The 16,486-nt window shown below is 42.4% G+C and overlaps 1 protein-coding gene across 6 annotated transcripts in view; it reads left to right on the top strand.

The window, feature by feature from the left end:
- The window catches only part of gigyf2 (GRB10 interacting GYF protein 2), a 230,498-nt gene that overhangs the window by 16,732 nt on the left and 197,280 nt on the right, over positions 1 to 16,486 (top strand). For 5 of the 6 annotated variants that reach the window (XM_038816241.1, XM_038816239.1, XM_038816240.1 and 2 more), the window contains exons 2-4: positions 3,806 to 3,976; positions 10,504 to 10,568; positions 15,650 to 15,779. In XM_038816241.1, coding sequence (XP_038672169.1) covers positions 10,528 to 10,568; positions 15,650 to 15,779 — 171 coding nt within the window. In that variant the 5' untranslated portion in view covers positions 3,806 to 3,976; positions 10,504 to 10,527. The remainder of the gene's footprint in view (positions 1 to 3,805; positions 3,977 to 10,503; positions 10,569 to 15,649; positions 15,780 to 16,486) is intronic. The other variant, XM_038816236.1, reaches the window with a different exon arrangement.

Raw genomic sequence — 16,486 nt, 5'->3', positions numbered from 1 at the left:
TGGTGGGCAGCAAAGAATAGGAATAAATGGGTCTTTTCCAAATGCCAGGCAGTGACTGGTAGGGTACCGCAGGGATCAGCGCTAGTACCCCAGCTATTCACTATATAAATTAATAATTTAAATGAAGGAACTAAATGTTTGCAGCTGACACAAAACTTGATGGGAGGGTAAGCTGTGAAAAGGATGCAGAGATCCTTCAGTGTGATTTGGACAGGTTGAGGGAGTGGGCAAATGCATGGCAGATGCAGTGTAATTTGGATAAATGTGAGATTATCCACTTTGATATCAGAAATGGTAAAGCAGATTAACATCTGGATGGCCATAAATTAGGAGATGGAAATGTGCAATGAGACCTGGGTGTCCTCGTACACCAGTAGCTGGAGGCAAGCATTCAGGTGCAGCTGGCAGTAAAGAAGGCAAATGGCATGTTGGCCACCTTAGTGAGAGGAGTCAAGTACAAGGGCAGGGATGCCTTGATGCAATTATACAGGGCCTTGGTGAGGCCACTGATAACCATCATTTCAGTTGAGTCGGTTGTTATCAAAGAACAGTGGTTTTAATCAAATAGAAATGTGCCAAGCCAGTAGCTCCTCCCGCACAGAGCTCGGCCCAGATCGGCCGGTTATATACCTCCTCAGAATAGCGGAGCCACAGGCGGAGCCAACAGCAGCACCAACACCAAAACAACAACAGCGACAACTAGCAACGGAATAACAGTAACAGTGAGTATATACAATAATAGTGACAACGATAATAACAGCAATAGATAACAGCAATAGATCAACAGTAAATATGTACAATAGCCATACGTGGCTCACCACATTCACACCCTGTTTAAAAAAAAAAAGTCCTGCGGGGGTGAAGTGGACTCACAGGTTCAGTCTCACAGGAGGGTTCAGTCTCACAGGAGGGTGTATCGTCTGTTGTGAACAACTCCGCCCCGGCTGCAGTGTAGGCGCTGGTGTCGAGACCTTTGACTCCGGGAGCAGGTTGTCCACACAACAGGGTCCCGGACAGGGTGGCGGCGCAGGGGTGGTGCTAATGCACCCTGGAAAGGATGATGGGGTAGATGGGGAGGTAGAAGGAAGGGATGAGATGATGGCGGGGGCCAGGTCCCTGTGGGAGACTGTGTCCTGCCGTCCGCCGCGGTGTGCCACGTAGGCATACTGAGGGTTTGCGTGGAGAAGCTGGACCCTCTCGACCAAGGAGTCGGCCTTATGGCTCCTCGCCTGTTTCCGGAGGAGTACTGGCCTAGGTGTCGGAGGCAAGACCCCGGAGATGTCCTGGGAAAGACAAATAGACGGTCGTGAGGGGTCTCGTGAGTGGCAGTACACGAGTGACCGCATAAAGTGGAGCGTGTCAGGGAGGACCTCCTGCCATTCGGGAGACTGGGAGACTTCTAGACCGTAGGGCCAGAAGGACGGCCTTCCAGACCGTAGCATTCTCCCTCTCCACCTGCCTATTTCCCTGGGGGTTGTAGCTGGTAGTCCTGCTCGAGGCGATACCCTTACTGAGCAGGTACTGATGCAGCTCGTCACTCATAAAAGAGGAGCCCTTATCGCTTTGTATACAAGTGGGGAAATCGAACAGGGTGAAGATGCTGTGCAGGGCCTTGATTGTGGCAGAAGACATGTTGGGCATGGGATTGCAAAGAGAAAACTTGAGTACTCATCAGCAACGTTGAGAAAGTACACGTTACGATCAGCGGAGTGGAGGGGCCCTTTGAAATCCACGCTGTTGGTGCATCCCTGATCAGCTGAAAGACCTGATGGCTCACCCGTGCGTTGAGGAGACACTGTTTGATTTCCGGGGTGACCTTGATGGCGAAGGAGCTGAGGTAGGACTCAAAGTAACTGAGCCAATGCTCGAAGATGGCCGTAGTTTCAGGTGCCTGCAGTCGGGTTCGAGCCGTTCTGGTTTTAGACCGGCATCCATTGTAAAAAAAAAAAAAACGATTTGATTAAATTGATAACCATCAATTCAGTCGAGTCAGTTGTTATCATAAAACAGTGGTTTTAATCAAATAGAAATGTGCCAAACCAGTAGCTCCTCCCGCACTGAGAACCTGTCCCAGATCGGCCAGTTATATACCTCCTCAGAGGGGCAGAGCCACAGGCAGAGCCAACAGCAGCACCAACACAACAACAGCAACAACTAGCAATGGAATAACAGTAACAGTGAGTGTATACAATAATAGTGACAACGATAATAACAGCAATAGATAATAACAGCAATAGATCAACAGTGAATGTATACAATAGCCATACGTGGCTCACCACAGCCACACTTGGGATGTGTGCCGTTGTTGTCTCCTTATCTGAGGAAGGATGTTCTTGCTCTACAGGGAGTGCCAAAAACGTTTACCTGACTGAATTCTGGGATGGCGGGACAAAGGTATGAGGAGAGATTGAGTTGGTTAGGATTGTATTCACTGGAGTTCACAAGAATGGAGGGGGTCTCATATAAACCTATAAAATTCTAATAGGACTAGGCAACCCACTAGGCAGGGTAGATGCAAAAAGGATGTTTACAATGGTGTGGGTGTGCAGAACCAAGGGTGGACCCTTTAAGACATGGATGAGGAGACATTTTTTCACCCATAGTGTGGTGAGCCTGTGGAATTTGCTATCACAGAAAACAGTTGAGGTTATAACAATGTATGTTTTTAAGAAATAGTTCGATGTAGCACTTGGGGGAAGGGGATCAAAGGATATGGGGACGGTAACTGTGGAATCAGGCTATTGAGTTGGATGATCAGCCATGATCATGATTAATGGTGGAGCACGCTAGAAGGGCCGAATTGTCTCTTACTCCGATTTTCTGTGTTTTCTGATGCTGGATAAAAATGAATGCTGCCTTCATTGTCTGCATATCTGTGATCTCTTCTGTTGATGGAGAAATCTCACACTGAGCCTGAACGCATGTTTTAGGCCCAGAATTATTTTTTTTTATTATGAGGAAAATGCTTTCATAGTAAGTAGTAAGTTGAATCAAAAGTTTTTTGAGTCTAACAAATTGCGACTCAATCCTTTGAACGGAATCTTTTGATAAGCTTTGGATTTAAACACATTTATAAGCATTCAAAAAGCCCTGGGAGTTTGAGTGAATTCTGCACATAGCCCACAGATTCTCATATTCGTCGCATCCTGAAGTCATCTCGAAGCGCAAAGCTGTCAATCCACCCTCCTGTAATGAAATATGTGACAACTTGTATTTTCTAACGCCATTAAAGTCAGAAACTCATTGAGGTGCTTTACTGGGATGGGGCAAGTAGAAAAGTTCAGTTCAGGCTTGTCGCTGTTCATAGAATTATAGAATTTACAGTGCAGAAGGATACCATTCAGCCCATCGAGTCTGCACTGGCCTTTAGAAAGAGCACCGTACTTAAGCCCATGCCTCTACCCTACGTCCATAACTCAGTAACCCCAACTAACCTTTTGGACACTAAGGGGCAATTGAGCATGGTCAATCTACTTAACCTGCATATCTTTGGACAGTGGGAGGAAATCGAAGTACCCCGAGGAAACCCAAGCGTATACGGGGAGAAAGTGCAAACTCCACAAAGACAGTAACCCGAGGCAGGAATTGAACCCGGGTCCCTGGAGCTGTGAAGCAGCAATGCTAACTACTGTGTGCTTGAGTTGTATTTGTGCAGTCACCTTATTTAGTTGCGAACAACTATCATAGGTAAAATTAAACTAAAAGTCAATGAAAATACATCAAAAATAAATTTGACATAGCTCTTTATTACAGTTTTTCTATTTTTAAAACTAGTTTACAATGATACTTTACCTGTGAAATACAGGGAACGGAAAGCAGGAAGAGGTATCTCTAGAAGAGAATAGACTAGTGATTCTGAAGAAAGTACTAAAGGATTCAGCACATAAAGATTAAAGACGGACTGACTTGCATTTATTGAGCTACTTTGCACAACTCCGAGAAAAATCTGCAAGTACTTCACCTAAATTACTCTTTGGTGAGTATAGCTGTTTTGTTGCTCCGGAGAGGGCAAATGAGAATTTTGGAAGAAGTTTAAGGAGAATTGCACGTAAAGAATTGTTTTTGGTTTATCCATTTAGAAAGGCTTCCTCCCCATTTTGACACCAGTTTGATTAAAAATAAGCCCGGGGCTTTCTTCTCTAGTTTATTGAAAAGTCTAATTCACAATTTACTCACTGGGTGAGGAAGAACTTCTCGATATTGATCCTAAATTTACCTTTTACTCGTTTGGATTTGTGTTATTCCTCCCCTGCATTAGATAATCTGGATTTCTCTTTTTCTTTCTGTTGACTATACTTGATACTTCTATAATATCATCACTGAGATGCTGTCTTTCAATGTTGGACATTCCCAAGTTTACCCAGATATTTTTCTTAACTATGACCTTTAATGCTCAGGAGAAACCCTGCAGCTCACGAATGCTTGTATAATAAATGTTTGAATATTATCATTGTCTCTGTGACCAGAACTGGAATAATCCATAAAATGCTGTGTGCCTGTACCCTAGCCAGTAATCTACATTTCTTGGCCATATAGTTCAATATTTCTTTGCTTTTATTGTTTGGTGGTGCACTGCATTGGTTGAGTATATTTAGTCTACCTAACACTGATCTTTCATTTGGCTTCAACACTAACGATTTATGCATCATTCATGAAATATACAATTTTTTTTCCTCCTATGTTAAGTATTTTACACTTGTCTGGAGATGCAGATGTTGAGTGAGAAGGAAATAAAGGGATATTTAGAGTAAAATCCCGGTTTGAAACAGGAACTCTGTGCCAACATTGTAAATACCTCAACAGGTTTTCAAACCAGAAGAGCAACACATTTAAAGAAGCGTCAAACTTTTAAGTAGCAATTGCTAGAATAAAAGTTTTTTAATTTAAATTATTATCTTTGTTGGGAAATTATTTTGGCTGTCATCAGGTTGAAAGGGCTTTGATATAATCCATCTGCAGTTTTACCTAGTTTCCTAGGCAACATAGCATATTAAAAACATACTAAATTAGAAGCATACTAAAACCTGTTTCATTGTAGCTGACCCTGAGAATTTGGTGTTAGCTGTGCAAGTATGCTCCTTCGTTGGCTTGATGTTTATTAACAAAAGGGAAATTCGCTGACTGAGAATAAGCATAAATCTTCAAAGAAATGGAGACTATTAGTCCATCATTTTTGTGTGATGGGCCAAATGGGCTCCTTCTGCACTGTAAGGATTCTATGTAGTCCAGCGATTCCCAAACTTCTCGAGCCGTGGAACACTCGGTGACCTTCCAAGTGCATCCCAAGCATTTGCAGGAGAATGATGCCCCTTTTTTCCCCGTGAAATAGATGTGAACAGAGCAATCAAATGTGAACAAGCCTTTTCTTGCTATATCTATGCATATATTAGAGATTAGGAAGAGACACGGTAAAATACATTCAGCAGCCACACGACCCATCAACATTAACACCTAGAAGTTTACCCACTTTAGGAATGGGTAACTTACCTTTTGTCCCTTTTAATGGGAGCAGTGATGCTAGAAAGCTGATACTCATACCCGACACAACTCGCCCCTCTTGCACATGCGTGCGCACACGCACATGTCGTGTCTGTCTCTTCTCATTCACGCACACATTTCCCTCTATATTTATATATGATTATATACACGCACACACACATGCTTGCTCCTCTGTCTTTCACTCAGGTCCGTGAAGCAGACCCCCCTACTCTACGCTTCAATGCCCGAACCAAGTTCTGTTCCGAGGCCCCCTTTTCCTATCACCGCTGTCCATGTTCGTCTGTTCAGAGGCTAGCTTCTCCAGAGCAAGCAGCTCTGCAACATTTCTCAAATGTGCTTGTATTGCTTTGGACCCCCTGGGAGGCTCCTATTCACAAATTTTGCTTTCACATCCAGCAAGAATCTAGCAGATCCTTGAAGGATTCTTTAATAAGTAATTGTTAACTTTGTAAACTATGTTCCAATTTCCGCCAGGTGATTGTGAGGATTTTGCAAAGCTGCTTGTTCAGTCTTGACTTAGCTTATCTAACTAGTCATAGAATTTACAGTGCAGAAGGAGGCCATTCGGCCCATTGAGTCTGCACCGGCCCTTGGAAAGAGCACCCTACCAAAGCCCGCACCTCCACCCTATCCCCACACCATCACCCTAACCCCACCTCACCTTTTTTTGGACATTAAAGGCAATTTAGCATGGCCAATTCACCTAACCTGCACATCTTAGGACTGTCTTGGCTGTATGATCTTAAAATCAAGACCAATGTGTGTTGTGCAATACAAGCACTTTAAACATGCCGCATCTTTGAGGGAGGGAAGAGAAGAATCAAAAATAGCTCAATCCCATGCCATGTCTATACCTTTGAGGAGTGTTATAAACATGAAGTTTGAGATTCTTTTATTTGTGACTGTCTCTTTAACTGTTTTGAAGTTCATATTGATCCTCTCTAATTCTCTGATCTCTGCAGCGCAATAGCCTATCCGCCCAAACAAATCTGTTTCCTTTATCTTTTTGAAAATGTTAATTTTGTCACCTTGAATCACGCGCTTCTCTTGTGGAGCCCTCGTTCCTTCAGCTTATCCTGGGAGTTATGAGCCCCAAACTGGGTTTAATTTCCGTTGTGGACCTTCTCCATCTCCGAGTGGAGTGACACCAAATGCTGTTGTAGATTTTACCATTTTAGGGTTACATTTAGAATAGCTTGGGAAGTCTAAGCATCTTTTATTCTTACTATGGGCTTATTATCTGAGAAATATATCCTGGGTATATGGGTTAATCAAGCCATGATCACTTGCAAGGCTTTTGCTTTATTGCGAACATGCTGGTATAATTGAAAATCATCTGAATCAGTATTTGCGCAAATTGTGCAAGAGGCACAATTGTGGCTTCACATTCACTCGACAAAGTTGGTTGGTGAGATTCTTTTAATTGTTTTTGAAGCCTCAAAAGCCAACATCTAAAAATGTTTCTCTTAAAAGAAAGTCTGAGGTAACTATTTTCTCTTTCATCTCCTGTTGTAAACATGCTGGCCCTTGTTAGGCTACAGTTGCAAGACTGCTGATTCCTTTGCTACCTCTGCCAATTGGTCATTATTCCATTATGATAGGACAACCAAAACTAGTTATAGTTCAGTTATATCAAATTTAACATTGACTTACCCATGTTTTCTCTTAACTGCTACATAATTCTGTTGTAATGCTTCGAGCCATAGCACTTCTAAGTTATTTGATATTGTAAATTCTGTACTTCTATCAAGGCAAAAAAACCATAATGGGAGTTATGTACAGACCTCCTAACAGTGGTCAGGACCAGGGGCGCAACATGTACTGGGAAATAGAAAAGGCAGGTCAGAAAGGCAAGGTCACGGTGATCATGGGGGACTTCAATATGCAGGTGGATTGGGTAAATAACGTAGCCAGTGGATCCAAAGAAAAGGAATTCATGGAATGCTTACAAGATGGCTTTTTGGAACAGCTTGTCATGGAGCCCACAAGGGAGCAGGCTATTCTGGACCTAGTGCTATGTAATGAACCAGACTTTATAAAAGATCTTAAAGTAAGGGAACACTTAGGAAGCAGCGATCATAATATGGTTGAGTTCAGTCTGCAGTTTGAAAGAGAGAAGGCAAAATCGGATGTAATGGTGTTACAGTTAAATAAAGGTAATTACGAGGGCATGAGAGAGGAACTGGCGAAAATCGACTGGAAGCAGACCCTAGTGGGGAAGACAGCAGAGCAAAAATGGCAGGAGTTTGTATGCATAATTGAGGACACTGTACAGAGGTTCATCCCCAAGAAAAGAAAGATTATCCGGGGAGGGATTAGACAGCCATGGCTGACAAAGGAGGTCAGGAAATGTATCAAAGAAAAAGAGAGATCCTATAAAGTGGCCAAAAGCACTGGGAAATCAGAAGATTGGGAAGGCTACAAAAACAAACAGAGGTTAACAAAGAGACAAATAAGGAAGGAGAGGATCAAATATGAAGGCAGGCTAGCCAGTAATATAAGAAATGATAGTAAAAGTTTCTTTCAATACATAAGAAACAAACGACAGGCCAAAGTAGACATTGGGCCAATTCAAACTGATTCCGGAAGGCTAGTGATGGGAGACGAGGAAATGGCTGGAGAACTTAATAAGTACTTTGTGTCTGTCTTCACAGTGGAAAACATGAGTAATATCCCAAAAATTATAGAGGGTCAGGGGGGCTGAGTTGAGTATGGTTGCCATTACAAAAGAGATGGTGCTAAAAAAACTAAAAGGTCTTAAAATTGACAAATCTCCTGGCCCCGATGGGCTACACCCTAGAGGTCTGAGAGAGGTGGCTGAAGAAATAGCGGAAGCGTTGGTTGAGATCTTTCAAAAATCACTGGAGTCAGGGAACGTCCCGGATGATTGGAAGATCGCTGTTGTAACCCCCTTGTTCAAGAAAGGATCAAGACAAAAGATGGAAAATTATAGGCCAATTAGCCTAACCTCGGTTGTTGGTAAAATTCTAGAATCGATCGTTAAGGATGAGATTTCTAAATTCTTGGAAGAGCAGGGTCGGATTAGAACAAGTCAACATGGATTTAGTAAGGGGAGGTCGTGCCTGACGAACCTGTTAGAATTCTTTGAGGAGGTGACAAGTAGGTTAGACCAGGGAAACCCAGTGGATGTGGTCTATCTGGATTTCCAAAAGGCCTTTAATAAGGTGCCACACAGGAGGCTGCTGAGTAAGGTGAGGGCCCATGGTGTTCGAGGTGAGCTACTGGCATGGGTTGAGGATTGGCTGTCTGACAGAAGGCAGAGAGTTGGGATAAAAGGTTATTTTTCGGAATGGCAGCCGGTGACCAGCGGTGTCCCACAGGGTTCAGTGTTGGGGCCACAGCTGTTCACCATATATATTAATGATCTGGATGAAGGGACTGGGGGCATTCTAGCGAAGTTTGCCGATGATACAAAGTTAGGTGGTCAGGCAGGTAGTGCTGAGGAAGTGGGGAGGCTGCAGAAGGATCTAGACAGTTTGGGAGAGTGGTGCAGGAAATGGCTGATGCAATTCAACGTGAGAAAATGTGAGGTCTTGCACTTTGGAAAAAAGAATCCAAGCATAGACTACTTTCTAAACGGTGAGAAAATTCATAATGCCAAAGTACAAAGGGATCTGGGAGTGCTAGTCGAGGATTCCCTAAAGGTAAACATGCAGGTTGAATCTGTGATTAAGAAAGCGAATGCAATGTTGTCATTTATCTCAAGAAGGTTGGAATATAAAAGCAGCGATGTGCTACTGAGCCTTTATAAGGCTCTGGTTAGGCCCCATTTGGAGTACTGTGTCCAGTTCTGGGCCCCACATCTCAGGAAGGACATACTGGCACTGGAGCGTGTGCAGCGGAGATTCACACGGATGATCCCTGGAATGGCGGGTCTAACATATGATGAACGGCTGAGGATCCTGGGATTGTATTCATTGGAGTTTAGAAGGTTAAGGGGAGATCTAATAGAAGCTTACAAGATAATACATGGCTTAGAAAGGGTGGACGCAAAGAAACTGTTTCCGTTAGGCGAGGAGACGAGGACCCGTGGGCACAGCCTTAGAATTAGAGGGGGTAAATTCAGAACAGAAATGCGGAGACATTTCTTCAGCCACAGAGTGGTGGGCCTGTGGAATTCATTGCCCCGGAGTGCAGTGGAGGCCGGGACGCTAAATGGCTTCAAGGCAGAGATAGATAAATTCTTGATGTCGCGAGGAATTAAGGGCTACGGGGAGAATGCTGGTAGGTGGAGTTGAAATTCCCATCAGCCATGATTGAATGGCGGAGTGGACTCGATGGGCCGAATGGCCTTACTTCCACTCCTATGTCTTATGGTATGATTTTACAAGTATTCATTTGTAAAATATATATTTTAGACTGTCAGTATGTTAATTGGGAGCTGACGTATTTATTTGTTTATCTCTACCTTTTTGCAAAACTCAGGCCAAACCTACTAGTTCAAATGTGTAGAAGAGATGCTCCAGTTTTCAGATGCAATAAATTGTTCCTGAAGTACAATGATCCTTGGGCAAATGTATCCAGCATCTTGTACAGCAAAATCCTATATATATTAATACTTAATAAAGTAATGGTATTTGATGCTTAAACACTTCCCTGGCCTGTCCTTGTATCTTATTTGTTCCTTATTGAGGAATTTATTGACTTCGCACAAGTGGTTATGGATTCTTCCACTATTGTTTCCGTTTGGTCATTCCATTTTCCATCGTCACCCAATTCAGAACATCTTATAGAATCTTTGGGGAGGAATAAGTAGTGTCTTAAAGATCGTATCCACCTGAACAAACAAAGGGGACCAAAGGATTTAATGTTTCATCCCCAAAACACCATCCACCAGAATTATCTCCCTATGGCATTGCACTGTAGACAATCCTGTTTTACTGGACTTGTAGAATCTTCAGACCCAGAGGCAAGACCATTCTGCTAAACACTGGGCTGTTTTTTGAAAAAATAATTAATGTCAAATTATTTTTATTTCAACAGCGAATTGAGAGAAAGAAAAAGAAAATGGCAGCTGAAACACAGACCCTTAACTTTGGACCTGAGTGGTGAGAAATCTCATTATTTTGCAAACATCTTTTGATTTATGATTTGTTTTAATGAATACTGAAAATATGGGTGGTAGCCAGGTACACGTCAGTTGATTTAACGCACAATAACTTTTTGTGATGAAAAGTACTACGTTTTCAACTAAATGTTCACTAATTGAAAAAAAAAGTCTGTTCATTCAAAATGCAGCATCTAATTTACTCAGATTGACTGTTGGTGGAGTTTGAGGATTTAATGTTTAGAGATTGGTTAGTCTGTAGAAAGCATCTCAATGGCTGGGTTTCAGTTGACCAAGCAGTGGAATCAAATCAAGTCCAAGAGTTTCTATTATTTTGGAGGTGTGGGAACAAAATAACATTGCAGGAAGAAAGCACAACACCATGCTTAATTTCTGCTAATCCTAATTTATTGATGGGTCCAATACTTCAAGTCACCCTGGTTTCTTTCTTCGCCAGGTTCATTGCTAATTTGAAAAAAAATGACCTTCAAAGCAATTGAACTTGTGTTGTAATGCCATTGTATATCTTACCAATGTAACTGATCAGCCTGAAATTAAGTGACCAAACTGCAATGGATGCCCTAATTAACCTGTTTGTGACTTTTTGATGCTCGACGTGACTGAGTGGTTAGGAATTTGATGACACTGTCAGGTAGCTTAAATAGCCCTGTCATTTTATGACACAGTAGTAATGTTGACCTTGTCAGTTCCCTTCTAATCTTCTCCTACCCTGCCCCTAATTCTGTGCTTCCATCATCATATGTCATATATATGTTCCAACCTACAACGCAAGAATTTTTAGAACTTGTGTTTTTTTAAATATCCCTGTTAATGTGTTCATTTTACAAGCCAGGAAAGCATGACCTTGAATATTTGTGTAACCAGCATTAACTGGCATTAATGTCACTTCATAGCAAGTCCAGCGTATTAACAAGTATAACTTCAAAAATCAATACCCATTAAAAAGCCATTTATGTATTTTGGTCCATGAAGGGATGCAGCATTAATTGCTGCACTAAACTGAAAAGGTAAAGTTCAGTTTAGCAAAGACCTGGTAGGAGATTTTAGAACACAACTTATGCTGAAGATATCAAGTCAAGCCATGGACTTGAGCAACCCTGAAAGAGTCAGACTGCTGCAAAAAAAAGCTAGCTGTTGATGCACTAAATGAGTGCAGAAGAAATACTTTATTTGTTCAAGGGATGTGAGCATCGCTGGCTGGGTCAGTACTTACGGCCCATCCCTAGGGGAATATAAAGGTCCACCACATTTCTGTGGGTCTGAAGTCGCATGTGAGCCAGACCAGGTAAGGATGACAGATTTTCTTCCTTAAAGGACTATTGAACCAGATGTGTTTTTATGACAATGGTTTTATGGTTATCATTAGATTTTTAATTCCAGATTTTTATTAAATTCAAATTCCACGTTTGCCCTGGTGGGATTCAAACAACCACCCCAACCCCAGCTCGACGCCGGTAATTCCTCCTGGCGGAGGCGGCATGGGCCAGTTAATGATATGTCAATGCTGTTTAGCTCCAGTCTTGGAAATTGGAGATAAAATAAATTCGGAGATTTTTAGTTCCTAATGTGCTGAATGGTCAGTTTTAGATGAATTTTGCTGTGCCATTTTGACTCATTTTCTATGTGATGGCCGCGATTTGCATTGCTCCTGGACATGCAAAGAATGCAATGTAGTTATAATGTTTTTGTTTTGTTTGTAACGTTGATAAAGAACTTGGAAATGTTTCACGGTTTGCCAACTTGAATATCCTATGAAAGAGATTTCATTTGGAGATTTATAATTTTATAATAATTTTTAGAATTTAGTACCCAATTCATTTTTTCCAATTAAGGGGAAATTTAGCGTGGCCAATTCACCTAGCCTGCACATCTTTGGGTTGTGGGGGCGAAACCCACGCAAACAAGGGGAGAATGTGCAAACTCCACAAGGTCAGTGACCAAGGACCAGGATCGAACCTGGGACCTCGGCACCATGAGGCAGTAGTGCTAACCACTGCGCCACCGTGCTGCCTTCACAAGGGTTCTTGATGCTAACCTCTACCTTTGCTGAGCGATCTGGCAATCTGTGGTGAGGGACCTGCTTTTGCCATGCAAATTGATTTGTAGCATTCTTTCATGGGGCTTCCCAGCCTGGAGCTGCAATTATGTCATCAGGCTCTCTGAGCCAATTGCATTGAATCATTTTCAGGTGCAACTAGGAAATGAAAAACATTAAAGACAAATCGTTTTTTAAACGGAACAAATTAAAGATTGAAGTGAAGCTAAAATATGTTTTAAATAAACTATTAAAAATTAGCTTTAATGGAGACATTTAACTATCAATAAAAAATTATCTTTTCAGGGCCAAATTGTTTGTTCAACAATAGTTATTACTCATTGCCATTAAAAGCCCAGTTACTGTGATTTAAAAAAAAATTTCATGGTATTGGAGCATCGTTGACGAAGCCAGCATTTGTTGTTCAACTTAATTCCTAGAACCACCACCTTGAACCACAACAGTCCATTTGATGTATGTACACCTACTGTGCTGTAAGAAAGGGAATTCCAAGATTTGACCCACCGGCAGTAAAGGAAGGGTGATACAATTCCAAGTCAGGATGATGTGCAGCTTGGTCCCCTTATCTAAGAAAATATATACTGCATTGGAGCGCAGTCCAGAGAAGGTTCACTAGGTTGATCCTGGGTATGGAGGGATTTTCTTATGAGGAGAGGTTGAGTTGGTTGGGTTTGTACTCATTGGAGTTTAGAAGAATGAGGCACGACCTTACTGAGACATATAGGATTCTCAGGGGGCTTGACAAGGTTGGTGCTGAGAGGTTGGTTTCCCCCTGTGGGAGAGTCTAGGACCAGAGGGCAAAATCTTAGATTAAGGGGTCGCCCATTTAAGACAATGAGAATAGTGAACCTGTGAAAGTTTTTACTGCAGAGGGCTATGGAGGCTAGGTCATTAAGTATGTTCAAGGCTAAGGTAGACAGATTTTTCATCAGTAAGGGAATCAAGGGTTAAGGGGATAAGGCGAAAAAGTGGAGTGAGGATTATATCAGGTCAGTCATGATATTGAATGACGATTGGCCTACATCTGCTCCTATGTCTTGTGATCTAAAGGAGATTCCAAGGAGTTGGTGTTGGGACCCTTGCTTGTTCTGATATACATAAATGACCTAGATCTTATTGTGCAGTACACATTTTCAGAGTTTGATACAAAAGTGGAAGCATTGTGAACTAAGGAAGATATTATTGAACTTCAAAAGGGCAAAGAGGTTGGTGGAATAGGCGGTCAAATGACAGATACAATTTAATACAGAGACATGTGAAAGGATTTATTTTGATAGAATACAGAGAGTTGATATAAAGCCAAGGATAGAATTCTAAAGGGAGTGCAGAAACAGAAGAACTTGGATATGCATGTGCATAAATCATTGAATGTGGCAAGTCAGGTTGAGAGCACGGTTAATAAAGCAGACAACATCCAAGGCTTTATTAATAAGAGTTTACAAGCAAGGAAGTTATGTCAGACTTGTGTGGAATACTGCTTCGGCCTTAACTGGAGTATTGTATCCAGTTTTGTGCATTGTACTTTAGGAAAAATGTGATGCCATTAATGTAGAAAAGATTCAGGATAATGGTTCCAGGGATGAGGAGCTTCAGTTATGCAGATGGATTTGAGAAGTTGGGACTTTTTTTCCTTGGAGGAGAGTAGATTGAGAGGATAGAGGTGTTCAAAATCATGAGATATCTGGACAGAGTAGATAGGGAAAAAAATGTTCCCATTGGTGGAAGTATCAAGCAAAACAGGGCACAGATTTAAGGTACAGTAATATCAAAAGAAGCAGTAGCGACATGAGGTAAATCTTTTTCATGCAGTGACTGATTCGAGTCTGGAATGTGCTTTGACTGTGCGGTGGATGTAAGTTCAATTGGCATTGGAAGAATGAATTGGATTGTTACCTGAGAAAGAAGAATATGCTTTGGGGGGGGGGGAAGGGAGGGGGGAAAGGGAGGGGGGGGGAAGGGAGGGGGGGGGGTGGAGGGAGGGGGGGGGGAAGGGAGGGGGGGGGAAGGACGGGGGGGGAAGGGAGGGGGGGGGAAGGAGGGGGGGAAGGGAGTGGGGAGACAGGGAGAGGGGGAAGGGAGTGGGGGAGGGAGGGGGGAAGGGAGGGGGGGGGAAGGGAGGGGGGGGGAAGGGAGGGGGGGGGGAAGGGAGCGGGGGGGAAGGGAGTGGGGGGGAAGGGACGGGGGGGACGGGAGGGGGGGGGAAGGCGATGGGGGGGGGAAGGGAGGGGGGGAAGGAGGGGGAGGGAGGGGGGGGGAAGGGAGGGGGGGGAAGGGAGGGGGGGAAGGGGGGGGGAAGGGGGGGGAGGAAGGGAGGGGGGGGGGAGAAGGAGGAGGAGATGAGGGTGATGCACAGCTCAGTCTGTGTTGAAGCAGCGAGTTGCAGACTCGCCTGCAAGGATTTCTGCATTAATCTGTCTCAAGAGTTAAATCCTGATTTTTGTGTACAGTTTCAGAGGAGTGATGATGGTGAATACTGACAGTTCTCTCTCAAAAACCACACAAAATTTGGGCTAATATATTTTTCAATTTTATTGTTGTTTTCAGTCCACTAATCAGTAGATTTATTAAAGCTTTTGCAATTACTAAATCCTTTTCACCAAATACATGTATCCAAGATCAAATTGTTCCAGAAAACTAAGTTTAACTTGCCAATTTGAGCTTAATTGATATTGGAATGAAAAGTTACAATATACAGATATAATTTGAAACGGGACAGATCTTTATTTCTGTTACAACCAGTGTATACATAATACTTGTGGATCGCAGAATGCTTTCAGCAGTTAGTAAATTATGTTTTTTGAGTGGAGAAACTAATTGTGTGAACCTTTGAATTAGATATCTTTGGGCTGTTCTGATGTAATGTAATTAATCCTACATGTGCAAGTTTCTTCACTGGTGTCAAGCAATTTCAATCAAAGACTATTCATTGTTGCAAATTGATATTTTTAATAATATTGCATTTTGCCCAAATTAAGGATGCTAAAGAATGTTCTCTTTTCTTGCAGGCTTCGTGCATTGTCAAGTGGTGGGAGTATTACCTCCCCTCCCCTCTCGCCAGCTTTGCCAAAGTATAAATTAGCGGATTACCGTTATGGAAGAGAAGAAATGCTAGCACTTTATGTAAAGGATCTCAAGGTATATCTTAGCAAAACTTCAGAGATTGAATGGTGATTGTTGTATTGAAATAATTGAACAGATTCTTCTGATAGAATTGATCATAAACATTCTCAATTATTTTTGTGACATAGCAGTTCAGAATTGATCATATGAACAAGGAGCAGGAGTAGGCCCCTTGAACCTGCTCTACCATTTATTAAGATCATGGCTAATCTGATAATAACGTCATCTGCTTCCTGCCTACCCCCAATAACTTATCACTGCTTTGCTTACCAAGAATCTATTCACCGCTACAGAAAAATATTTGAACACTCTGCTTCCACCACCTTTTCAGGAAGAGAGTTCCAAAAACTCATGACTCTCTGAGAGAATGAAATGTCGCTTCATCTCCATTCTAAATGGGCGGCTACTTATTTTTAAACAGTGACCCCTAGTTTTAGATTCTCCAACAAGAGGAAACATCCTCTCTATATCCACCTTGTCAAGATCCCTCAAAATCTTATTTGTTTCGATTAAGTCATCTCCTACTCTCCTGAACTCCAGCGACACAAGCCTAGCCTGCCCAACACTTCCTCATAAGACAACCTGCCCATCCCAGGTATTGGTCTGATAAGCCTTCTCTGAATGGCTTCTAATGCATATACATCCAGTACTCCAGATGTGGTCTCACTAGTGCTCTGTAAAATGGAAACATAACCTCCCTATTTTTGTACTGATTTCCCCTT

The sequence above is a fragment of the Scyliorhinus canicula genome, chromosome 13, assembly GCF_902713615.1.
Source record: "Scyliorhinus canicula chromosome 13, sScyCan1.1, whole genome shotgun sequence".
NCBI classification, from domain to species: Eukaryota; Metazoa; Chordata; class Chondrichthyes; order Carcharhiniformes; family Scyliorhinidae; genus Scyliorhinus; species Scyliorhinus canicula.
The sequence above is the reverse complement of the archived record's forward strand: the minus strand, read 5'-3'. Positions and strand labels throughout refer to the sequence as shown.